This window comes from Artemia franciscana, chromosome 7 (genome assembly GCF_032884065.1).
Source record: "Artemia franciscana chromosome 7, ASM3288406v1, whole genome shotgun sequence".
Lineage (NCBI taxonomy): Eukaryota > Metazoa > Arthropoda > Branchiopoda > Anostraca > Artemiidae > Artemia > Artemia franciscana.
The window spans coordinates 30,731,773-30,757,832 of NC_088869.1; the positions used below are offsets into that span (position 1 = coordinate 30,731,773).

At 36.0% G+C, this 26,060-nt stretch overlaps 1 protein-coding gene across 1 annotated transcript in view; it reads left to right on the plus strand.

Moving 5' to 3' along the window:
- Positions 1-801: 801 nt before the first annotated feature.
- Positions 802-26,060, plus strand: part of LOC136029156 (bromodomain adjacent to zinc finger domain protein 1A-like) — a 103,329-nt gene continuing 78,070 nt past the window's right edge. Inside the window, exons 1-6 of the mRNA XM_065707250.1 lie at positions 802-961; positions 7,759-7,900; positions 12,305-12,441; positions 19,873-19,944; positions 22,483-22,564; positions 24,996-25,154. Of these exons, the coding sequence (XP_065563322.1) occupies positions 849-961; positions 7,759-7,900; positions 12,305-12,441; positions 19,873-19,944; positions 22,483-22,564; positions 24,996-25,154 (705 nt within the window). The 5' untranslated portion in view covers positions 802-848. The remainder of the gene's footprint in view (positions 962-7,758; positions 7,901-12,304; positions 12,442-19,872; positions 19,945-22,482; positions 22,565-24,995; positions 25,155-26,060) is intronic.

Below are 26,060 nucleotides of genomic sequence, written 5' to 3' on the forward strand. Positions count from 1 at the left end.
ACGATAGTTTCGTGCAATTTCGAACAAAGAGTTGAAAAGAATCAAACTCTTTGGACCCTTCATCTTTTGAATTTGAGATCAGATAGGCTGTTTTTTTTAACATTAAATTCTTTATCCTACATAAGTAGTCATTCAAACATAACACGCTTTGATTTGATACTCCAGTCTTGACAATATTTAAAATCATACGATTCCTCTTTATTCTCATTTTGCAAAAAGCTTAAATAATCTAAGAGACTCGTGAAAACACCCTAGTCTCTCAATAATAACTTTTATCCATATATGACCTAAACAATCACTATTTTAGGAGGTATAGCTTTAAAGTGAAAACACTAGATTGTTGACCATAGCTGAGTTGACACCAATCAAGTCAACAGCAGTTCTGACAAGATTTGTACGTCAGAAGTTTGCTTTTTTGTCAGTTAGGCAATCAAGAAAGTATGAGGCAAAACTTGGAGGAGCTTAAATAGTGTCATTTTGAGATATCCTAAGACTATCTTTTCCAAAGATGCGTAAGCTAAATTCCCAATATCCTTAGCTGACTCTACTCAGTTATGAAAATTCAAAAGACTTTGGGAGAAAATATAAATCAAAGTAGCTGTGACTGCTGAGGTTAAAACGCTTGAATTTAAAACCCTGGTCAAGATCTAAGGTCAGAACACTCTCCATAATGTGGCTTCTGTACTAGTTGAGCCTCTGATTACCATTTTTTTTATAATCTAGAACCTAGCCTCTAATATTACTTTAGATTTTCGAACATAGATGGCAAACGTAAGGTAGCTAATCGTTCGACTCCTGGAAGAAATGAAAGAAAACAGCATTTGTATTTCCCGCTTAAATTTGTTGCAATGCCACTTTTGAGAAAAGAACCATTTTATCCAAATAAAAGGCCTGAGAACTTGAGTCCAGATGATGAAGTGTTTATTTGTCAGTATACAAATGAAATATTTACTGATTACGAGTGAGTTAGCTATCATATTTTCACGTGACTATCTAGACTCAACTCCTGTAATAGCCAATGGGCTTAGCTTTTAGGCCCTCCAGTTATGTTCCTTGGTGTAATAATAATTTGGGCTACGTTTTGGAATAGGTGTTGTAGGGATTTAGACTAAATGTATGCCAGGTAAATTGCTTGATGTTTTGATAAGCTGACAGCTAGAACATGCACCTAGCCTAGGCCTTCTATTTGATGCACCTTTGGTAAAATTTTAGTTTTACTACTGGTAAATTTTTTGTTGTTCATATTATTGACTGCGTTTTTGATAAAAGATTAAAAACATGTAAAAAAGGCATCAAGTGATATGTTCACTTTATAGGTGACATAAGTCAATAATATGAACAATGAAAAATTTGTTGAAATTCTAGTTAATTGACTTTTTGCTATCCTGGAAAGGGCTTGGTTAGGAAAATAAAACTTTTTAAAGTACCCACCTCCATTACTTTTCCCTCTAGAGGGCCCTGAAATTTGCCTACATGACAGGTCTGTACCTATTGAAATTTAGACAAAACAACATTTTATCTTAATTTTCAGTTACTAATTGCTTTTTCTCATAGGCTATTGCTTTTGCTAGTTGCTTTTGACATATTTCCAAAACTTCTGTGGGTTAGTTTTAGAGGCTGATGCTAAGTAATCCCTAGACTTGCTTGTAAGTTCTCTTGTAAGGTGCTGGACTTCATTTTGTATCAGTTTAAAATTGTTGTAATTGGCTTTCTTTGGATTGCTGGCCTAATTTCTCATGTTTTTGTAAGGAGGGTTCTCTTTCTTTCTTTCCAAGTGGTTTTTGTATATTTTGCAGTTGTCAGCACAAGCACCCTTGTCATATCAAGCCAAACTTCCTCTATATTTTTATTTTCAACAAAACACTAATCTTGGTTAGCTGAATCTTGCCTGACCTTGTTGTAATTTGTAAACACATGCTTCACTTAAAATAGCAATCTTAAAGGTGTCAACAGAGGGAGCAATTGTAGCAGTATCAGGAAGATTGTTCCAATGGGTAATCACTTATTAGAGTGACAGTGGTCACAGACTCTGGTATCTACTCTCTTCCAGGACAACTTCTTACTATATCCACCTGTCCTGGAGGATTCATCAAACTGAAATAGATTTGACAATAGTCAGCATTCAAAAGCTTGTAAGTCATTATGACAGCCCCTCTTTGACACCTGTACACAAGTGTTGGGTGCTTCAGTTAATTCAGTTGAGATGGATAGTCAAGATTCTTGTATCCATCAACAACTTTTGTTGCCTGTCTTTAGATATATTTTTTTTTGCTGATCATCCTGGTTTGGAGTGTTGTAGCACACATCCCAAATTCTAGCAATGGTTATGCAACACCTTTGTACAGTTTGGTCATGACTTTGGCCAATCTTGCTACATACAGTATGCTTGATTATGCCAAAGGTCTGGGATGCTTTGGCAACTGCTATTTGAGCATGCCTGTTAAATTTTAGTTACTCATCAAAAACAATTTCCAAATCTCTTCCAAAGAGTCAATCAAATGCCTTGAACCATTCCCTCCTATCATATAGTACTGCCACCATATATTCTTTCTCCCAAAGTGCATTGACTTGCACATCTGAATGCTAAATTTAAGTTTCCACTCATGGACCCATAGTGAAATCAAACTCAGATTTTCTTCTGTAGAATCTCTTACAACTCACAACCATAGAGCCAATAAGCTTTGAATCATCAGGATTAAGGCTCATCTTTTTTCTTATAGCTTCCTAAGCATCATACCTTAAATTACCTTTAATCGCAGCTTGGAGTGATATAAGGATTATCCATCCTTGTGATGCTCCATGAGAAAAAAAAGAATTCATTTGGTGTAGATTGTGGCTGTTAGATTAGACTCTTGTGGAGGACTCTGCAGCTTCCCAATTGTAAAGGAACTCCTGGCAGAGCCATTCCCTATCAAGGTGGGACTTGAACATGTCAATTGAAGTAGCAGAAACTGTTTCTTCAGAGAGCTGGTTCCACATATTGATGATTCTTTGGCTGAAGAAGTGGCTTCTATGTCTACTCGTGGAATGCTGCATGGAGAGCTTCAAAGAATGTCCTCTAGTACCAGAATGCAAGGGCTATGCAAAGAGACTGGGAAGGGTATTTTTAGAGAGGATTTTTTGGTTAAAATAATGTCACCCCATTTCCGTCGGTATGTCAGCATTGGCAGCTTCAAATGACATAGTCTTTCTTTGTATGGAAATTTATTCATGTTGGTAACCATCTTAGTGGCATGACGCTGGACATCTTCAAGCAACTACCTATCTTTTTTGAAGAAAGGGGCTGCCAATGACATTCCAACCTCCAGGCGTGGATGTACAAGTGCCTTATACAACTTCATAAGAACTCTAGGGTGTCAGCTGGAGATGGTTCTTTTTATGATACCAAGGGTTTTATTTGCAGAAGATGAAACAGACTTAGCATGGCTGCTAAACTTTAATTGGTGATCTACAATAACCCCAAGATCTCTTTCATCGGGAACAGCAGAAAGGAAGTTGTCTTGAAGGAAATACTTATGATGCTTGTTATTTTTGCCAAAATGAATTACATGGCATTTGTCAACATTGAAAGTCAGAAGCCACATGTTAGCCCATCTTTCTGGACTATCAAGATCTGTTTGAATTGATTGCTGGTCAGAGGGAGTAGCCGCTTTTCCAACTAGTTTTGAGTCATCAGCATAAAGGGTAATAAGATTTGAAAGAAGGGTGGATAATTCGTTAATATAGAAGTTGAAAAGTGTTGGTCCAAGAATAGTGCCCTGGGGCACGCCACTTAATACAGTTGTGGGAGAAGAGAAATGAGGAGTTCCTTGCAAATCAAAAACTCTGACACTCTGTGATCTTTCAGAAAGGAAGCCCATAATCCACTGTACAACACCTTCGTTGACACCTGCAGCCCTCAATTTGATTATGAGGAATTCATGACAAACTTTGTTGAATGCTTTGGACAGATCAAGAAGAATCATGTCAACAGGAAAACCCTCATCAAGCAGTGTAGTCACTAATTCATATGTTTGGATAAGGTTAGTGTCCACAGATCTACCAGATCTGAAACCATGTTGTGATGTCGAAAGGATATTATTGACCTCAAGATGTTCAATTAGAGCTTTATTAACAAATCTCTCAAGCACCTTAACAACTGCAGAGGTGATGCTTATGGGACAGTAATTTTCTGCTGAGTCTCTTCGTCCCTTTTTATGGATTGGGGTTATATAAGATGTTTTCCAATCATGCGGTAGTTCCCCATTTTGAAGAGATAACCAGAGCAGCATGCACAGGGGGTAGCTGAGAGCTTTTCGACACTCCCTAAGAAGACATGGATGAACACTGTCTGGTCCCTTTGACTTATTTTCATCAAGCTTCTCAAGGCTATTGAAAACCATTAATTCATCTACTGACAGATCAGGCATAGGGAAAAGCACTTCATACAATGGAGGATCTGGTGAGGAGGTGCCTGAATTTTGGGTAAAGGCAGAAGCAAATTGTGCATTTAGAATGTCAGTCTTATCTATTGGAGATGAGTGTAATACACTGTGGTCAACAAGGTCAGGAATAGTATGATGATTTGGGTTTTTAGAAGAGACATGTCTCCAAAAAGATTTTGGGTTTAACTTGATCTCAGAAGCCAAATTTTCCTTGTAGGCAGATTTCAGTTTTTTTTACAGAATCTGTTACATGATTCCGTAGTGCCTTATAAAGTGACAGGGTCTCCTGGTTCCTCTTCTTCATATACCGTTTCCAAGCTCTAGATTTCTGGTTAATCAGCTTCTTAACTTCCTTAGTGAGGAAGGGAAGTGTTTTGGGCTGTTTCCTAAAAATAACCCTGGAATGTTTCTTTTCAAGAGCAAGAAGAGTTTTTTTGAAATTTAGCCATGACTCATTGATGTCACTGGTGATAAGCATTGACCAGTTTGCAGATGAAAGTTCCTGCTGTATTGCCTCATAGTCGGTGAAAGTCTGAGGACGAAATTTAGGTTGAGGACAACTATTTAGGGACAACACAGACAGAATAACTAGGTGGTCACTACTAGCAATTGGTGGTAAATAATCATTACGAATGAGGGAATCAGTATCACGCAAAATGACAAGGTCTAACAGCGAGGGATTCTGATCAGCTCTATAGCGTGTAGGCTTATCAATAGTCTGATGAAGAAAATTATTTGATAGGCAAGATAAAAAAGGTGAGTCTCTACTATTAGATGAAATATGTCCAGTTCCTTCAACCCACTCAATTGCAGGAAAATTAAAATCTCCAGTGATTATTAACTCAAATGAGCTAGGAAGGGAAATTGAAGATGTCATTTCATCAATGATAGTTTTGAGGGCCAATTCACTATCTTCAAGGGAAGGAGCACTTGGACTTCGATAAACGCACCCAAGACGCAAATTTTTATTAGCAATGGAGATATCAAGCCATACACTTTCTATCAAAGATATATCAAGCATAGTAGGATTTACAACACTAACCCGGATACCATCTCTTACATAAACACCAACTCCTCTTCGACAATTTGAGTGCTCCAAGTTGCTAAATAGTTGATATCCCGAGATCTGTAGGGATGTTTCAGTAACCGCCAAAAAACTATGTTTCGGTAACAATTCAACAAAACTTGCAATATCTGCTGCTTCCTCCCTAAGAAGCACTTCGGATTCTAGAAGCTTATTTGTTAGACAGTCAACATTGCTTGAAAGAACATGGAAAGTATTTTCAGAAAGGGGCTTCTGACTCGGGAAATTTGGCTGTTGAGACTCAGAGGTAATATCAGATATAGTACTTGAAAAACTTGAATCTGCTGAATTCTGACATGACACGAGCGAATTATTAGATATAACATTTGAATTAACATTAGCAGAAATAGCTCTTAAATCGACATGGGAAACATTTGGAGAAGGATTGGATGAAGCTTCACAAGAAATATCAACTGATGATTTATCAAAACAAAGCACTGGGGAAACAAAACTATTTACATGAGGATGCAATAATATAACTAGGTTTCCATCGTGGATTGCTTTGGAGGGGACTGGGGTGGCGCTTCCCAACTGCAATGAGCAGCCTCGTTTTTTGGAACGATTTGGCCCTTGAAGATCATGAGGTTGGGCTCACCTGAGCTTATTCTTCTTTTCAACTCCTCAACTAAAGCCTTCCTCCTGTTTCTCTCTGTCTTGGATGCGTCACCACGAAATTGTATATCCTCGTGGAGCTCGTGGGAGCGGTTGATGTTTGACCTTTTGATGTCACATTTTCATTAAAATTGTTCAACATTTTAATGAACAATGTTAGAGCTAGGATTGTTCCCTGAGGCACACTACTGTCAACTCCTGAGAAGAATTCTTGTCCATTATCTCCAAATACCCTAACTGTCTGCTTTCTTCCTGAAAGGAACTACATCACATATTCTACAAGCTCCAGATGGATACCAATGGCTATTAGTTTTATCTTCAGCTTGAGATGACAGACTTATCAAATGCTTTGGCAAAATCTAAAAGGATTATGTCAACTAGAGTATTGAGATCTAGCAACTTAGTGATATAGTCATAAACATCTATAAGATTTGTTTGCTTATTTAGGACTTCAGCAATATCTTCAGGATTGGCTACACAATTCTTATTAACTAAGAGTTCTGTTTCTGAATTTCTACCTGGCTTTTGAACTGAGACATATTTCCAAAACTTCTGTGAGTTAGTTTTAGAGGCTGATGCTAAGCAATCCCTAGACTTGTTTATAAGTTCTCTTGTAAGGTGCTGGACTTCATTTTGTATCAGTTTAAAATTGTTGTAATTGGCTTTCTTTGGATTGCTGGCCTAATTTCTCATGTTTTGTAAGGAGGGTTCTCTTTCTTTGTTTCCAAGTTGTTTTTGTATATTTTGCAATTGTCAGCACAAGCACCCTTTTCATATCAAGCCAAACTTCCTCTATATTTTTATTTTCAACCAAACACTAATCTTGGTTAGCTGAATCTTGCCTGACCTTGTTGTAATTTGTAAACACATGCTTTCTAAAATCGTCTCTTTGTGGGTACAGCTTCAGTTGACAAGTAATGGCTATATCACTTGCCCCAAAACGTGGCTCTGAGTCAACACTTTGGATTGCTTCCGTATCTTTAACAAATAGGAGAGTCAGGTTCTGACCCCCTTGGTGCCTAGTTGGGAAATTATAGCCTGACATAATGAACGTTCATGTAGGCACTCAAAGAATGGGTCAGCCTGATTGTCATTATTACCTGGCAGCCACTGGCAAATGACTCATCATCATCTGTTGTAAATGTAGGTGTTGTATAAACATTACTATTTACATGGTTTTGGCTAGCACTATTTTTTTCTACATCTTCATTACCTGCAACCCAATTGGTGGCAGGAATAGAGGGTCTAGGGTCCCAGAAGCCTTTTGATTCTTTAGACAGTGATCAATTGATATAGGAACACTAGGTAGATTGTAATTGTTAGCTAGATATTCATGGACAAACTGTGCATCATCTGTTTGGGTATCAACTCCTAAGACCACTGTATTTAGTCTTCTTTTTTGTCTATCATGGTCTTCAAAGATTAGAGTCCTTACCTGGATCTCAAATTTTTCATTGAGGGTTTCCCCCAGAGCAGTTGCCTCTATTATGTTACAATATGGGTCTCAAATTTGAAAACAGAAATAAACCTTTGAACATGATTAGACATGCCTGTAAGAGAAATGGTACCATATTTGGATCATAAACCCTAATTTTATTTAATCATGCTTACTGCAGTCTTGTTTTTTTCTACTTTCAGAGGATTCTTTGAAAGGTCAATACTCTGTAATTCCTTGATATGGAGCTGTTCTTTAACTGGGAAGTCAAATTTAACCTATGATGAAGCACTACAAAGTGAACAAAATGCTTTGAAGAATGTCATTGAAACAATTTCAAAAGAGGTAAGCCTTGCCAATATTGTAATTAGGCTAAGTTGAGTTTGAAGAAACTTTAATGCTTAGCCTTTCAATTTTGTGTGATCTGAGAGATTCCTAAATTTTATATCCTTTTCTTAGGAGCAATTTCAAGGGGGCAGGGCAGGATCTATCTACTATGTTACAGTATAAAAAAATATACTATTTATCATATAAATGTTTGTTTCTTAGTTTTGAAACCAAAAGCTTGATAACAACAATGATAAAATGTGTATGTTATATCCATACTATTTCTTTTTTATGATGTTTTTTTACTATGTCCCATCTTTTTTATGGTATTTATGATTTTGACCTAATGGAAGTTGTCATTTTGACCCCTTAAATCTTTTTGCATAGGCTGATTATTGCAATAAAGAATCTTTCAGCTCTTGATTGCCATAAAAAAAGCAAGAATTTTTATTTAAAAGTCTAGTTTCAGGTTTTAAGGGAGAAGTGTATCCATATAGGTAGGAGAAATAAAGGCAAGATTTCTCCTCCTTTTCTTGTGAGATGATTAAAAAAAGGATAAAGATCCTCCTGAGCCATTTTTGGCGCATAGGGCGTCGAGCTGACGTTTCAGTTGCTGAAAACTTCATCTCTTGTGAGATGAAGGGTGTTTAATTTCAGAGAAATAGAAAGTTATTATAGACCACTTTCTTTGTTAACATTTAAAACTGTTGGGAAAAACTTGACTGCTTTCATTACAAGTTAATAGACAGAAGAGTTTTATTCTAGTATTTATGGAAGATATTTTTGGACACTCTAGATGAGTCTGCCCCCCCCCCACCACTAAAATCAACCTAGTAGAACACAAGGGCAAATTTGTAGTTAACTTTGGCTTGGAATATGCTACCACAAGAATGTAGGCTGATATTGGTTGCTATTATCAGGCTTTGGTTTTCAGAAATTTGGTTTTCACATACCAGTGTTTTCAGATGCATCAATGTAGCAATGCTTAAGTAAAGAACCATATCCCCTCTGTTTTATTTTTCCTCCCTTGTCACTTTGTATGGAAGGGCTGGTTGTAGAAACTCTAGTGGCTCATTTAATTGAAAATTACCATTTTTAGTGTTCTTTTTAAGAGTTGAAAGCAATTGAAGGGCTGTTAGTTCTCCTCCTCAATCTTTTACTGCTAGATGATACCCAATAATCTCCCAAGACATTCGGTTAAAATTTTGAGATACCCATTTTCTGCAGGATATTTGAATTAGTCCAATAAATATGCCTTCAAAAATATCCATAAAAAATGGAAATTGGCAAAATGAAAAAGATTTGTGATGAAGAATTTGTGCTTAGTCAATGTGGTTTTAGAAATTATTTAAAGCAAATTTTCAGTTGTTTACATATGGGTTTTATCAGAGGCAATGATTTAATGCTGCCTAAGTAAAGCTATTGGCCTTACGTTCATTTTCTCCCCCACCACTTTGTATGAAGGGGTGGTTATGGGCTCAGGACAATCATCCCCTCTCCCATGCGTTATTTTGCCTTTAACCCAAGACATGAGCAAAATTTTGCAATAGCTGTTTTATTCTGGGAAGATGTCATAAAGATTTAAAGGAATTGGGAACTTCCTGGTAGGGTGTAAAGAGGAAAGCTTTGAATAAATAGGGATGGAGGAGGAGCCTGCATAGCTGTGTTGACCTCAGGTGGCTTGGTGCTGCGGTGTTGTGAAGCAGTAGTACTTGTTTTTATCCACAGTGCTGGTTATAGATGATTTTCAAATACAAGATGAAATACATTGCTCTAAAAATTGTTGAACACCATAATAGAGTATGCTGTTGAAGAAGTGTGTAAACCTTTTGCCTTTATGTTTTATTAGTCTTCAAACTAGACTGTATCCTTTATGATTGAAGTGAGCTTTGATTCAATTTTAGCTTTTTCATAAAAATAGATCGTAATCTAATTTCAAAGATTATTGCCCAATTTCTATATCGTAAATATTTAATAGAGTTATTGAAAGTTTAATAGTAGCAAGAATTCGAAATTGTTTTGATGATTATAACCCTTGATCCTCTGAATAGCACGGCTTTCGTAAACCAAGACACCCATATTTTCAAGGTATATTTCTATGGATTCGCTGATCTTAATGTGCTGTAAGAGTTTTTTTGTAATAGATTTTCAAAGCTTTGGTAAGCCTTAAAAACCTCTTCTGATGCAAAAATGTATCTATTATAAAATTGTTTGTCATGTATTTCTTAGGATTCGCTGATCTTAACTTGTCATATGAGTTTATTTGTAATATATTTTCAAAGCTTTGTCAATTTTTAAAAACCTCTTATAATGCAAACACGTATCTATTGTAAAACTGATTATTATGTATTTCTATGGATTCGCTGATCTTAATGTGCCGTATGAATTTTTTTGAAATAGATTTTTAAAGCTTTGGTAAGCCTTAAAAACCTCTTCTAATGCAAAAAGATATCTATTATAAAATTGTTTATCCCATATTTCTTAGGATTCGCTGATCTTAATGTGCCATATGAGTTTATTTGTAATAGATTTTCAAAGCTTTGTTAAGGCTTAAAAACCTCTTCTGATGCAAACATGTATCTATTACAAAATTGGTTATCATGTATTTTTATGGATTTGCTGATCATAATTTGCCATAAGAGTTTCTTTGTAATAGATTTTCAAAGCTTTAGTAAGCCTTAAAACCCTTTTCTGGTGTAAAAATGTATCTATTATAAAATTGATTGTATTTCTATGGATTTGCTGATCTTAATGTGCCGTTAGAGTTTTTTTGTAATAGATTTTCAAAGCTTTGGTAAGCCTTAAAAACCTCTTCTGACGCAAAAATGTATATCATAAAGCTTTGGTAAGCCTTAAAAACTTTTTCTCGTGCGAAAATGTATCTATTATAAAGCTTTGGTAAACCTTAAAAATCTATTCTGGTGCAAAAATATATCTATTATAAAATTGGACAAAAGGACTTTCAGATAATATTTTGTCTGGGTGGACTAAACAGGTCGTTTACACATTATCTCCTTCTGCTGGTGTTTTGAGTGAGGTGCCCCAAGGAAGCAGGTTCGGTCTAATATTATTCTGGTTTTTCATCGAAGATATACATTTAATTTTTATTCGGGAAAACGCCATTAAGACGTTTGAAGAGAATGTGAAACTGTATGTATAAAAGGATGTTTTCGATTACATTTCATAATATAAGTATTAATTATTCCTATTTTAGCGTTTATATGACGCTCCCATTGAGTGACTTTCTGATTGACCTTTGATGTGAATTTGGTATTTCTAAAACTCCCGTAGTTCTTATCATTTCTTTAATAAGAAAACATATTCCTTTTCATTCAAGTATTGTAATTTTTAGATTCAAGGGTGTATGGTCTGGGGGCTTTCCCCCCTTTTCAAAATTGACGTAATATGTAAAAAGTTGTAAGAGCTACGAGTTATTTTCTTTCCGCCTTAGAAAGATCTTTAAAAAGCTCAGTATCTAGAAGTTCTTCACTCTTCTCAAGTTTTTATGTCCTCTTGTAAAATAATGCTTTGGTTCTAAAGAAGTAACTTGCAATTCAAAAACTTTGGTTCTAAAGAAGCAATTCTTACAATGTGTACTTCTGGTAATATTATTAGAAAATACAAACATATTCAAATTAAAATAAAAATCACTAAAGAATTCAGTTTCAGATTCATTTTTTACATACGATCCATCAAAGTTAGTAAGTTTTACAAGTATCTGGCACAAGAGGTAATTCCTTTAGTTTTCTTTGTTAATTTTCTTCTAAAGAGAATATTTAAAATGCACAATAGTTTCTGTTAATTACTTCTTCTTATTTGGGTTTCTTTGTTCTGAAGAAATTAAGTAAACGACAGAACAGTTGTCTTATAATACTATCAGATTTAAGCTATAAAATGCATTAGGATTCGAGATTTGATATGGCAATGGTGACTAGGCTAGTAGGACTTCGAAAATTAAAATAAGCGCAGGGTGAAAAGCAGAGAACATCATTACTTCACTCTAAGCAGATCTGAAGTGCTGCTTGATAGATTTTAAGTGAATCAAATCAGTTTTTAAATAATGTACAGAGAATTCTAAAAGTGGTGAAATGTAAATTCATTAAAAAAATTAAAAAGTGATGTTTTACATGTGTACTATTTATTGCCAAGGACTTTATTTCACTAGAAACCCCATAACCACAAGGATAAGCCAATTTTCTGCTGATTTTCTTATTGTGTATATTTGCCAAATCAATAAGCATTGCTGTTACATGTACTTTTGCTTTTCTATATTTTTGGTAAGATTTTGAATAGATAACGTTTTGATTTCCAAGCATGATAATGTATGAAAAAAAAATGCAAGGGATTTGTATAGAGTAGTTTTTTGAAGGTCTACTAAAACTCGAACTATGTCGTTTGTTACATGTTAATTATTTCTTACAGATTAGGAGGCTTGCCGTATTTTTAGCTACATTGATCAAGAAGAAAAGACTTACTGATGTTATGGATGATGTGCATAACTATATTAGAGATAGATATGTTGTTGGCGAAGAAGTGGAAGCTATAATAAGAAACAAATGGTTGGTTTTCAGATTCATATAATTTTTTTTTCACTTAGTTTGTTGCTAATAATGTTAGACAATGTTGGTCTCTAACAGCTTTAGATGATATTTTCTGTTGTTACAAATCAAGTGAAAGCTAAAAAAAAATGCGTTGCTTGAGATTAACGGGGATGGAGATTGTGCACGGCGTTGAAGGATTTCAAATATAGACAGACACTAGAACCGTTTCTTTCTTTTCGCGGGGGGGGGGGGGGGATAGTAAAAATGATGATCTTTTTTGGAAAAGTGTTAGGTTACGTCACAAGTGGAAATGTGCTGCTAAGACATAAGTTAACAGTTGTAACATGCACACACTCAAAATATATCAAGGTTGATAAAAAGGTGGACCATCCTCTGGGTATGTTACAGTTAAATGTTATCTAGTTTTACTTAAATGTATATGAACCTGTCAACCGTCAAGAGCGGGGGGGAACCTCCCTGAGTAGTGCTGCAATTACATCAAAATGCTGAGGGGAGTATAGTTGGAGCAAATTTTCCCAAATTAAGTGCAATAGCAGTGAAACTAAAAAATGAGCCATATAATATCAAAAAAGCTAAAGATATTCTAAAGAAAAGTGTCCGGTTTCTGTGGACACGTGAATTATGCAGGCTTATCTTTGTTTTTACAAAATATTTGGATAAACTAAATTTCAGCTTGGGGGTCAAACTGGGCTTGGAGGTGGGGGGGGGGGTGAAACTGAGGTCTGGGAGAGGCAGTCTCCCCCTCCCCTGCCCTACAACAATTTCGCCCCTGCCCTTGAGCTTAGGTATAGTTTAGTTTTATGCCGTTTCTAATTGGATTTATACAGATGTGTTCACAAAAAGAAAAACAAACTCCATATTAATTGGTTAAATTTGTTAGCAACGGTTTTCTGTTACATTGCAAGAAATCGTCTTACATTGTCAATAATTTTTATGTGTTTTTTTTATACTCATCTTCTTTGATATGTATAAATTATAAGTATATTTAAAACCTCGATCGTGAATATTTTCAGTGCTTGATGCATCTTAAGGATTCTCTACGCCTTTGTCTCGAACTGTATTATTAAAGAAAAATTTTAGTTTTGCATATATCCATGCTATTGCTATTGTCCGTTCTGTGTACTTAAGTGTTATAGCCACCAAACCAAAGAAGTGAAGTTAGGTTAATCCCAATAAAATATATCAAAAAATACGGTGAAAATATAATATACTAGCTGTTGGGCAACACCTAGTAGCTGTTGGGCAACTACTAGCTGTTGGGCAACACCTAGTTGGTGGAGGCGCTTCGCGCCTCCACCAACCCAGTATCCCGGTCGTCATTTGTGTCCCAGTGTCCCAGTCTGTAAATTCTCTTTGAGCGTCCCGGTCGTCATTTATATTCCCTGTGTCCCGGTCGTCATTTGTGTCCTGGTGTCCTGGTCTGTAATTTCTCTTTGAGTGTCCCGGTCGTCATTTATATTCCCCGTGTCCCGGCTTTTAGTTTTCTTTTTCTCCTTTATTTTTCAGTTTTTTTTCTTTTATTAGTTTTTTTTTCTTTTTCAGTTTTTAGTTTTTATGGCACTTGGTATTAACCAAGTGACATATAGCAGTCGCCAATTCTGTCGGTCTGTCTGTCTGTCTGTCTGTCGGTCTGTCCCGGTTTTGCTACTTTAGGCACTTCCAGGTAAGCTAGGACGATGAAATTTGGCAAGCGTATCAGGGACCGCACCAGATTAAATTAGAAATAGTCGTTTTCTCGATTTGACCATCTGGGGGGGAGTGGGGGCCCGGTTAATTCGCAAAAAATAGAAAAAATGAAGTATTTTTAATTTATCAGCGGGTATTTGGATCTTAATGAAATTTCATGTTTGGAATGATATTGTGTCTTAGAGCTCTTATTTTAAATCCCGACCGGATCTGATGACATTGGGGGGAGTCGGAGGGGGAAAACCTAAAGTCCCGGTTTTGCTACTTTAGGCACTTCCAGGTAAGCTAGGACGATGAAATTTGGCAAGCGTATCAGGGACCGGACCAGATTAAATTAGAAATAGTCGTTTTCCCGATTTGAGCATCTGGGGGGGGGAGTAGGGGCCGGTTAATTCTGAAAAATAGAAAAAATGAAGTATTTTTAACTTATGAGCGGGTGATTGGATCTTAATGAAATTTGATGTTTGGAATGATATTGTGTCTCAGAGCTCTTATTTTAAATCCCGACTGGGTCTGATGACATTGGGGGGAGTTGGAGGGGGGAAACCTAAAATCTTGGAAAACACTTAGAGTAGAGGGATCGGGATGAAACTTGATGGGAAAAATAAGCGCAAGTCCTAGATACATGATTGACATAATCGGAACTTATTTGTTCTCTTTGGGGTAGTTGGGGGGGGGGGAGTAAGTCTTAAAAATTAGAAAAATGAGGTATTTTCAACTTGCGAACGGGTGATCGGATCTCAATGAAATTTGATGTTTAGAAGGATATCGTGTCTTAGAGCTCTTATTTTAAATCCCGACCAGATCTTGTGATGGGGGCGGGGAGTTGGGAGGGGGAACCTAAAACTTGGAAAACACTTAGAGTGGAGGGATCGGGATGAAACATGGTGGGAAAAATAAACACAAGTCCTAGGTAGATGATTGACATAAACGGAACGGATCCGCTCTCTTTTGGGTAGTTGGGGGGGGGGGGTTAATTCTGAAAAATTAGAAAAAATGAGGTATTTTTAACTTACGAACGGGTGATTGGATCTCCATGAAATTTGATTTTTAGAAGGATATCGTGGCTCAAAGCTCTTATTTTAAATCCTGACCGGATCTGGTGACATTGGGGGAAGTTTGGGGTGGGGAGACCTAAAATGATGGGAAACGCTTAGATTGGAGGGATTGGGATGAAACTTGGTTGGAAAAATAAGCAAAAGTCTTGCATACGTAATTTACATAATTGGAACGGATCCGCTCAATTGCGGGGGGGGGGGTAATTCTGAAAAATAAGAAAAATAACGTATTTTTAACTTACGAAGGAGTGATCGGATCTTCATGAAACTTCATATTTAGAAGGACCTCGTAACTCTGATATCTTATTTTAAATCTCAACCGGATCAAACGTAATTGGGGGGGGGGCAGTTGGGGGGACCGGAAATCTTAGAAAATACTTAAAGCGGTGAGATCAGGATGAAACTGGATGGGAAGAATAGAAACCTGTCTAAGATACGTGACTGACATAACTGGACCGGATCTGCTCTCTTTGGTGGAATTGGGAGGGGGGAGGTAATTTTGAAAATTGAGGTATTTGTAACTTACGAAAGGGTGACCAGATCTTAATGAAATTTGATATTTAGAAGGATCTTGTGCTATAAAGTTTAACTTTAGGTTCTGACCTTCTCACAAGTGCCAAATGAGCTCTTGGCTCTTGGCTCTTCCGACCTCGTACCATATGAGCTCTCGGCTCTTCCGACCTCGTCACAAGTGCCATATGAGCTCTTAGCTCTTGTTTTTATTAGTTTTTAGTTTTATTTTCTTTTTAGTTTATTTTGTAGTTTTTACAAAATAAACTTATTAAAATTTAGTGTTTTTTCTTTTTTAGTTTTTTGTTTTTTACCTTTTTTTTTAGTTTTTTAGCTTTCCGGTGTCCCGGTCGTCATTTGTGTTCCGGTGTCCCGGTCTGTAATTTCTCTTTCAGTGTCTCGGTCGTCATTTATATTCCGTGTGTCCCGGTGCTTTGTTGATGGTGATTGCTAATCGAACATTCCTCGTGTCCCGGTCGCTTTCTCTTTGAGTGTCCCCGTCGTCATTTATATATCCCCTGTGCCCCCGGCATCCCCGTTGTAGCTGTGTCCCGTTCGTCATTTATATTCCCAGTATCCCGGTCGCCATTTGTGTCCCAGTGTCCCAGTCTGTAAATTCTCTTTGAGCGTCCCGGTCGTCATTTATATTCCCTGTGTCCCGGTCGTCATTTGTGTCCCGGTGTCCTGGTCTGTAATTTCTCTTTGAGTGTCCCGGTCGTCATTTATATTCCCTGTGTCCCGGCTTTTAGTTTTCTTTTTCTCCTTTATTTTTCAGTTTTTTTTCTTTTATTAGTTTTTTTTCTTTTTCAGTTTTTAGTTTTTTTATTAGTTTTTAGTTTTCTTTTCTTTTTAGTTTATTTTGTAGTTTTTACAAAATAAACTTATTAAAATTTAGTGTTTTTTCTTTTTTAGTTTTTAGTTTTTTACCTTTTTTTTTAGTTTTTTAGCTTTCCGGTGTCCCGGTCGTCATTTCTGTTCCGGTGTCCCGGTCTGTAATTTCTCTTTCAGTGTCTCGGTCGTCATTTATATTCCGTGTGTCCCGGTCGTCATTTGTGTCCCGGTGCTTTGTTGATGGTGATTGCTAATCGAACATTCCTCGTGTCCCGGTCGCTTTCTCTTTGAGTGTCCCGGTCGTCATTTATATTCCCTATGTCCCGGTGTCCCGGTCTGTAATTTCGTCAGTCGACAAACATGACGTCAGTCGACACACAAACATGACGTCACTCGACAGACACACACAGACAACTTATTTATATCTATATATATAAAAATAAGTTGTCTGTCTGTGGATGGATGGATGGATGTGTCAGGTGACGTCACCTGAAAAAACTGGATTAGGTGACGTCAAAACTGAAAAAACTAAAAAAAGGCAAAAACTACAAAAAAAACTAAAAACTAATAAAAAAAATAAAAAAGCTAAAAAACTAAAAAAACTATAAAGGTAAAAACCAATAAAAAACTAAAAAAAAAAGTGAAAAAACTAAAAAAAGGCAAAAACTACAAAAAAAAACTAAAAACTAATAAAAAAAGTAAAAAAGCTAAAAAACTAAAAAAACTAAAAAAACTAAAAAAAGGTAAAAAACTAAAAAAAATAAAAAATAAAAAAAATAAAAAATAAAAAAAAAATAAAAAAAAGGAAAAAACTGAAAAATAAGCTAAAATAAAGGTAAAAACCAATAAAAAACTAAAAAAAAAAGGAAAAAACTAATAAATGACGACACTCAAAGAGAAAGCGACCAGGACATGTACACCGGGATACAAATGACGACCGGGACACAGGGAATATAAATAACGACCGGGACACAGGGACACAACTACAACGGGGACACCGGGGGAAACAGGGGGATATAAATGACGACCGGGACAAAAAAACTAAAAAGAAATAAAAACTAAAAACTAATAAAAAAAACTAAAAAATCTAAAAATCTAAATAAGCTAAAAAAGAAAAAAAAGGAAAAAAATAAAGGAGAAAAACAAAACTAAAAAACGAATGTATATACAGACCGGGACACCGGGATACAAATGATGACCGGGACCCGGGACACAGGGAATATAAATGACGACCGGGACACAGGGACACAACTACAACGGGGACACCGGGGGAAACAGGGGGATGTAAATGACGACCGGGACACCGGGACAGGGAATGGTCGATTAGCAATCACCATCAACAAAGCTCAAGGGCAATCATTAGAATCATGAGGTATAGATCTGAATACAGATTGTTTTCCCATGGACCATTATATGTTGCATGTTCAAGAGTCGGTAAACCTGACAATCTATTTATATGCAAAGACAATGGGACAGCAAAGAATGTTGTATATTCGCAAGTTTTACGTAGTTAAAACCATATATATATATATATATATATCTATATTCACAGGTGGGACATAGGGACACAACTACAATGGCGCGTAACTATTATGGCGCGTAACGACTTACGCGCGCGGGGGGGCTTGGGGGGGGGGGGGCGCGAAGCGCCCCCCCAACTAGGTGTTGGGGTGGCGCGAAGCGCCACCCCAACAGCTAGTATATATAGATTAGTAAAAAAAACTATGGATACTACAACAGAGAATTGTGGAAAGCAGGCCGCCTAGAACGCATTTTATTAAATACCTAACCTAAACACCTATATCTATTAAGTATTTAATTAAAATATACCTGTATAGTACTTCATCTTAAGTTCAAGTTCTTTATTATTCCTTAACTACACACATTTAAAACTATTCACATAACATTCCCGGCAGGGAGACTGGCTCGAAAGCCGGGCGACAATACAAACAGTATAAACAAACAAACCCAGAATAAACGGATGTCATCACACTTCTCACTCTATCTCACACTAAAAAATAAATGCCAAAAGACGTTTCTTAAAATTATTGTCAACATTTATCCGATAGCTGACGGGGCGGGAGCTACTCACAAATTAATATTTACTGATTAGCAGAGCTTTGATTTTAGTTTTTAATGTTAATAGCGGTAGACTCTGATCAAAAAAAGATTCATGTGTTCAAATAATTTGTAATAACATTTTTAGGTGAAAATCTAGACCGTTCGGAGAAAATGAAAGGCACAGGAAGCTTACTTAAAGGACAATGAGTATTATATGGTCGGACTGAGGGAGGGCCTGGAAAAAATGATTTAAAACAATCTGGTTGCAGATCCTTTAGATAACGGACACGGAAAAGTATACATTGAAAAGCTAAAATTTGTCTAACCGTAATGATATTGAAATAACTGTAAAGACTCTTAGTTGGACATTTACCAGGAAGAGAAACTGAGAAATAAAACAATACATTAATCCTTAATCAGCTTAGCTTTACTCAGGCTAAGCTGATTATCTCTGAGTGGACACAGAAAACCGGTTCGGTTTCATTACAGATCAGAACAAAACGTGGTCGCTATAACCCGAGTAATCTGTTCTGCACAAGAGAAAAAAAGAGGACTGAATCTCTTGCCCACACACTTGGCGTGTTTTCTTCAAGCAAATGCCTTTCCATTTCTCTTACCTGGGAATTGTATCTCAATGCTGATGTTTATGAGATGTTGTTTAGTAATGTTTTGTAATTCTGGGCTTGGAACTTGTCTTACTAGTATTTTTGAAGAGCCTAGACCAACTAAATGTTACCTTTTTTGCAGGGAGAGGGAGAATGCAAAAAAACGCAGTTTTCTTTGAGTCACTGCCTTTCTATTTCTCGGTCCTTGGAGTTGCCACTCAATAGTATTCTTAGGTATCCATTGCTTTTTCATTTAAATTCCAAATATCGCCATCAGCGTTGGGAATGATACTAATTATGGGATGATTCTTGTCATTTCTTGGGATTTGGACTTTGGAACTTACTAGTATTTTTGCAGAGCCTAGTTGCATCTGAGTCCTACCAAACTGTACTTCTGTAGCAGGGTGAGAGGAAACGCAAACAAGTACAATTTTTATGGTCAAAACCATAAAATATGCGTATTATGGTCACAAAAAATCCAAAGTTAACTCCTTTCTATTCCCCTCATGTATGAAATTAAGCTGCTGAAATTTTCTTTCTGGAAAATTTGTGCAACTAAGGATGTCAAATTGTGAAATTAATTTTTTTATATCTGTGAACTGGCTCTTTTTCATATTTTTTTGTGTTGACTAATTACTTAGGATTGGCTGCTTTATTTTTAATAACTTTATTTTTAGGTATCCCTGTAAAGTAGTCAGAGTAATTCCACCCACAGACGCTGAATGTCAGGCGTACTTGCAGAAACAAGAGTAAGAATTTTATTCCTCTTTTTTTATGATTCTGAAACATTTGTTTTGGTTGAAAAGATGTCATTTGTATTATCGAAAAACTCGCTCGCCATTCTCAACCCGCTCACCAGAGATTGAAAAAGGAGAAATCAAAAATAGAAATTCACTCATTGTGACTAAATCTTTAACTATCCCTTTGAAAGTTCAGTTTTTTGGCTAACTTTGGGAGGAGATCACACCGGGAAACAAAATCGCGTTAAGACATTGACATGGTAGCTCCTTGATGTCATGTAGCCACTACCGAAACTTCAGGTAAAAAAAGCACAACCAATGAAAGCCAACAACAATAGGTAAAAATCTAGATTTGTGATTATTGAGAAGCAAAAATGTTAAGAAAACAATTGTTGCTACATAATATGTAGAATAATTACAGCTAGCTTATTTTCATTGCAGATCTGCTTTAATTTACCCCCTTTCCCCTAATGCGAAAATAGATAACCTAAATTATATATTTCCCATGCATTCCGCCAAGTGTCACTCTTGTTTTTTCTGGTTCTTTTTCGTCGTAGTTGATTCAATTTACGGTTAAAACAAGAGAGATGGGTTGAAACAAGAGAGGCGCATGGCGGTGTGCATGGGATATATGCAATTTCGGCTATTTGTTTTCTCATTAGGGGGGGGGGGGGTAAAGTATAGTAGAGCTGCAGTCAAAATGTTTTAGCTACATTTATTCTGCATATTATGAAGTATGAATTGATTTCTCAGCATGAGTCCTGCTCAATAGCCCAACTTATAGGCCATAACACAAGGAAACCTAAAGAAACAGTGATTGGAGGTGTTTATGTGTAGAGCTTTTTAGTTGGTTATATATTTCAGCCAACATATAGGGAAACGATAACTTGTTTTTACGGAATTTTAAGCCTACTGAATTTTGATGGATTTCACTAATGGTGATTAAGCCTTGCGATTTACTATCATATGATTGTTCAAATGGAGAAAAAGAGAATTACAAAGATCTAAAAAAAGGGAAGGAGATATTTATCCGAAAAATAGTTGAGGGGTGTTATGACACCCTACAGTGTCCGTATTTACTTTTTCAAATGAAATGAAGCTCAGTTTCTTTTGTTAAACGATAAAGTCAATAGGACAGGGAAAGAGACAATTAATATCTTGAAAGTAAATAAGGAAAAAGGATCATAAATAACTAGACTCATTATTTTGTAAGATTTTGTGAGATCCGCTTGAGGTTGCTTCACTAGTGAATATTCACCTGCTTTTATACCACCTTCTGTAAAGTGTCTTCTTTTCTACTTTTCAAGAAATCTGTAGAGATTATGCATTATTTTTTTTTTTTAATCTTATCGCAGCTAAATCTGAGATATCTGGTCTAGGATATGCAAGATCTCGGAGAATATGCAAGACTTAGTATTACACTGCAAGTAGCCACTTATTTATATACCCTGGAATGATTAGTTCGAAATTGGAATGAACAGTAAGTTTTTCGTCAGCCGACTGTGATATGGCTTGGGCTTACAGAAACATTTTGATTAACAGAATTATTTGATTAAAAGATCCCTTAAAGAAACAAAACTGTATAGAACAATTATTTTCACTCAAATTCTGATTTGAGTACTTTTTGTGTTTTATTTTAACATACTGTATAATAATTGACTATGTGTTCAAACTTTGTGTCACATCATAGCCAGGTATCTGACGAAATTGGTTTTTAGATAGTTCGGGATATATATGCTTAAAGCGGATGTTGGGTTGGCAACTCTCCGGAGTTGGAAAACACACCACAAACAAAAAGGTTAAAAAAGAAGGCAATGATGAAGGGAAATGACGAAGCGTGTGAAGGCCAAAGACCCGAGCATTGCCTAACTTAAACATATTTGAAGTGATGATGGCAATCCTGTGACGCTACATTTACAAGGACTGAAGGATGAACCAGTGAAGGGATGTGACAAAGAGCTTGTTATTTGCTATCCCAAAGGCCTGCGAAGTGGGCCTTTGGGTTCTGTCTCTAAATGGTCGTCTGGGTCGAAACACGGAGCGTTCTGTTTTTTTTTTCGGAAAGCTTTTGTAAAGATGGGAGAAGCAATTTATGCAAGATCCGTATCTAGGACTGATACAAATCTAAGCTTGTCAAGGATCTGAACAGTGATGAATTGGCAGCTTGCTGATTGCTCGAATTTTTGCCATAAAGTCTTCACAATTGACTTAAACGTAGTCTTCTGTGATACCCTTTTCTAGAGTATGGGTCAATGCAAACCAGTTACGTAAATCATGTCAAGCATGAAACACAACACAGTCTGACAGTACGTTATTTCTTCAATAGTAAAAAAAAAACATATGGAAGCGAAATTGAGGAAGGTGACCTGCCACCCATGGCGTCTGGAGATTGGATGAATGATTGGGGGGGGGGGGCTGTGACAAATGTAGGTCTTCTGTTTTAAGAAATTTTGTGTGTAACCAAGTGCTGAACCGGAATGTTTCCTTGTTCTTAAAGTGTTTGAGATGTTCTTATGTCTAATATATATTATTTATTTGATATTGTAGAGATGACCCAGAAGTTGACAAAGTTTCGAGAGACAGATTTATAGCTTTATGGGGCCCATTGCCTGAACTATTCAGGTTTGAGGTAAGACTCTTCACTTTTTTGGTTTTTACTTTCAAATTGTTTATTATAAAGATACTTTCATATGATAAATGGAGGCTAGATAGTGGTTGGTGATGGTTTAGCATATTTTAAACCATAACTATATTAAATGGTTGTTATTACGTATGCTAGGTACATATTTTCTAATGTGGTATTTTATTTCGTAATATGTTATGTCTAATATTTTGCAAATGTTATGGTGATACTTTGCAGTTGGAAGGATTCCTCAGGATAAGCTGTATCATGTTGAAAATTAGAGGACATTAAATGTTAGTTTTATGTAAATCTATTTTTGTTACCTAGATGTTTTTTTTTTATTTTAATTGGTAGAGCTGACTACCAATTTTTTCTATTTTTGCTAGAGCTGACTTTTTCTATCGACTGCTACAATTTTGTAAGTAAAATACCGTATGACCAGTGTGGCGTTTGGTCTTAAAATTGTCCAAACATTGATATGATACTTCTATAATGGTAAATTTTGTAAATTGGGGTATTTTTGTAAACTCCGGGATGATTGCTAAAGGAATGGAATGTAGATTTTACTACCCTTAAAAGTAAAGATTACGAAAAGACCACAGATGCAGGTAAAGGTAAAAGTAGAATAGCCATGATTCAGGGTGTTTTTCGGATAAAAATTTGCTGTAAAGTAGGAAGGTAGGTCTATGAATTGAGAGCAGGACTTAAGAAGTACCAGTAATGACGATGATCAAATAGGGTTCTAAAACGTTGGACCTTTAAAGGGTTGAGAAAGATATGGTGGATGTTATAGAGAAATTGTCTAAGGACAGTTTTAGGAACTGGAAAAGCAGAATTATTATATGTAAAGTCAGGAATGGTGCGCCGGTCAGGACTTTTGGTTGAGACCAAGTTAGAAAAATGCTCTGGAATGTTGTTGATGTCATGGTGAACTTCTCATCTTCAAACTTTTAATGGCGGCAGAATCAAAGATCCTAATCCACGTGTATCTCAGCAATCTTCTTTGGCACTTTTCTTGTTCGACTTTTTTCAAACTTTGGCTTTTCTGTTGAATTTATGAAAGATGAGATGGGTTTAAGTTGAGTTTGCAGATAGACAGTGAAGTTATGTTTTAGCTTTTGAGATGACATTTCTCCGTATTTTCAACCCTAATTTATTTGGGGTGAGCTCTGATGAATTAACTGATGGAAACTCCTGTTGTATGGCTTGACACTTAATTAAAGGCTGAGGGTGAAGTCTACGTTGATGACGATTATTCAGGAACAATACGGATAAGATATGACTACCGGTAGTGATAGCAAGAAGTAAATTTTTGCTAATGAGAAACTTTGGGTTGCTCAAAAATAACAAGGATGGATGCTAACTATCACGACGCCTTTCTGGTTTATCAGTCCTTTGATGAAGGAAATTATCAGATAGGTTTTATGTAGACGGAGAATCTGTAGTGCTTCAATTTCAAGTTCCATTTATTTCCATAAAATAGCATTAACAAAAACAAAATATCAAAGGGCTCAATGGCCCGTTATTTGGGAAACGAATTATAATGAATAAATCATTTTAGAACTGGGCATATCCATATTAAACAACGCCTAAATATAAACCTATAAGAAAAAAAAAATCAACTCACTAACAGTCCATGAAACGGCGATCCTCCTATCATCCAACAATCAAAAATAAACTAGAAATTTTGTTCTTCGTCGAGGATCCAATACTAACATAAAACACCCCAAAAATATAAAAAATGCTAAAACAACCAACATCAGTTTAATATTTACCTTAATATAAAACACTAAAAGTTCTCTAGAGAGAACTTCACGAATTTTAAAGATGAACATATCAAAGTAGGACTAGGTTTCAATGCTAACAACAAGTCATCTTGTTTAATTTGAGGTATCACTCTGATTTTCCTATTGCACTCATGGATGCGACCATCAAACCTACTGCTTCGTTGACATTTTTAGGTTTGCTAGTAGTTGGATCCCTTTGTGCTATAAGGCCCTTGTTTCTTGCGCACATCAAGAAACGAATATCAATAACTTATGGGTGCATTGTTACAAATAGTTTGCGATTCAACCTTCTAGTTCTTGCAAATTAGTTCAACGCTGTTGTTCTGGTCTTCACCCCGGACCAAAAACTTTTTTGTGTCTAATCGTTAAAATATAACTGGTTCATACCCTGTAGTATTGTGAGTTTGAATGATAAACTGATCCATACCGTGCAGCAGTAAGATAGGGAGCCACAGTAGAAAATAAATTTTCAAAGTCTACAACCATTGTCCTTGAAGTGTTTTTTGTTTCATTTCCTTTTGTGTATGCGTTTGTGTTGTACTCCGCCTTATTTTGATATTTATGACGGGTTATAAATAAGTCATTGTCATGCGGCTATGCTTTAAACGTAATTTTAATTTAAGTTTCATCACAGGTAATTCTTATTTTAGGTTGAAGAGGAGGAAGCGGATGATGAAATCTCAGCGACTTATGTTGTTCCTTGGAGTGCAGTTCGCCGTGAAAAAGGTTTCTATACACGAGATAAGCTTAAAATGTATCTAAGGTATATTATGCACTACGACAAAGATCTTGGCATATACACAGTTGCAGTAAGTCCGTTTTCGATCATTAATGAGTTCGATTAATGATTTTTTTTTAAGTCATCAGAACTCACGCCAAACTCTGTTTAAGTTATTTCGTAAGGAAAAAAAAAAACGGAAAAAAAAAACAAAAAACTGATATCAAACACCTGCTGCAACGATTAATTTTAGTGTTTCGTATCCTGAAATTTTAGGATTCCGGTGAAATTTCATTCCTTGGTATATAGTGAGTTTATTCGTTGATATATTTTAAATATCTGACAACCTGCAGTGCTTAGATGGTGGTTGACAAAATACAATTCCTTTAGGAAAAAAAAAACATAAGTATTTAAGTTCCTCTAGTAAAAAAAACTTGTAAAATACTTATGGTTTCTCATAAATCGGCTTCAGGTTTACGGTTTTAGGAATCAGATTCAAGGTAATCAAAACAGTCCTTACTGATAACGGATGGTCTTGGAAACTGTCTTTTTCATCTTGGAAAAACGAGCTTAGATTAGAAAGGATAAAATTTTTGTTGAAATATCCTTAAGCCTTTATTTCAGTTTGGCTTTTAGCTGAAATCATGGTAGGGATTATTCCGGTAAAATCTTTTAATTCAGAGAAATTATATTTATATATAGGAAAATATGTTTTGGAAGTATGTTGTATACCATTGTTTAATGGCCGAGTAAAAAAAAAGCGAAGAGGGAGTAAAATAAAAAAGTAAAATTTAATTTTTTGTCGGCTAGAAAGTCTTTCAAATATGAAATTTCAGTCAGCTAGGTTGTAGTGCCAAACTAGGAAGCAATTTTCGTGACAATGGTAGTTTAGTTTTGCCGTGAGTTGTTAGTAGTAGTAGTAGTAATATTTGGCAAATCATAAAATTAAAGAGTAGATTTTAGACTTGTCATGTATTGCCAGGAATTCACAGAATGG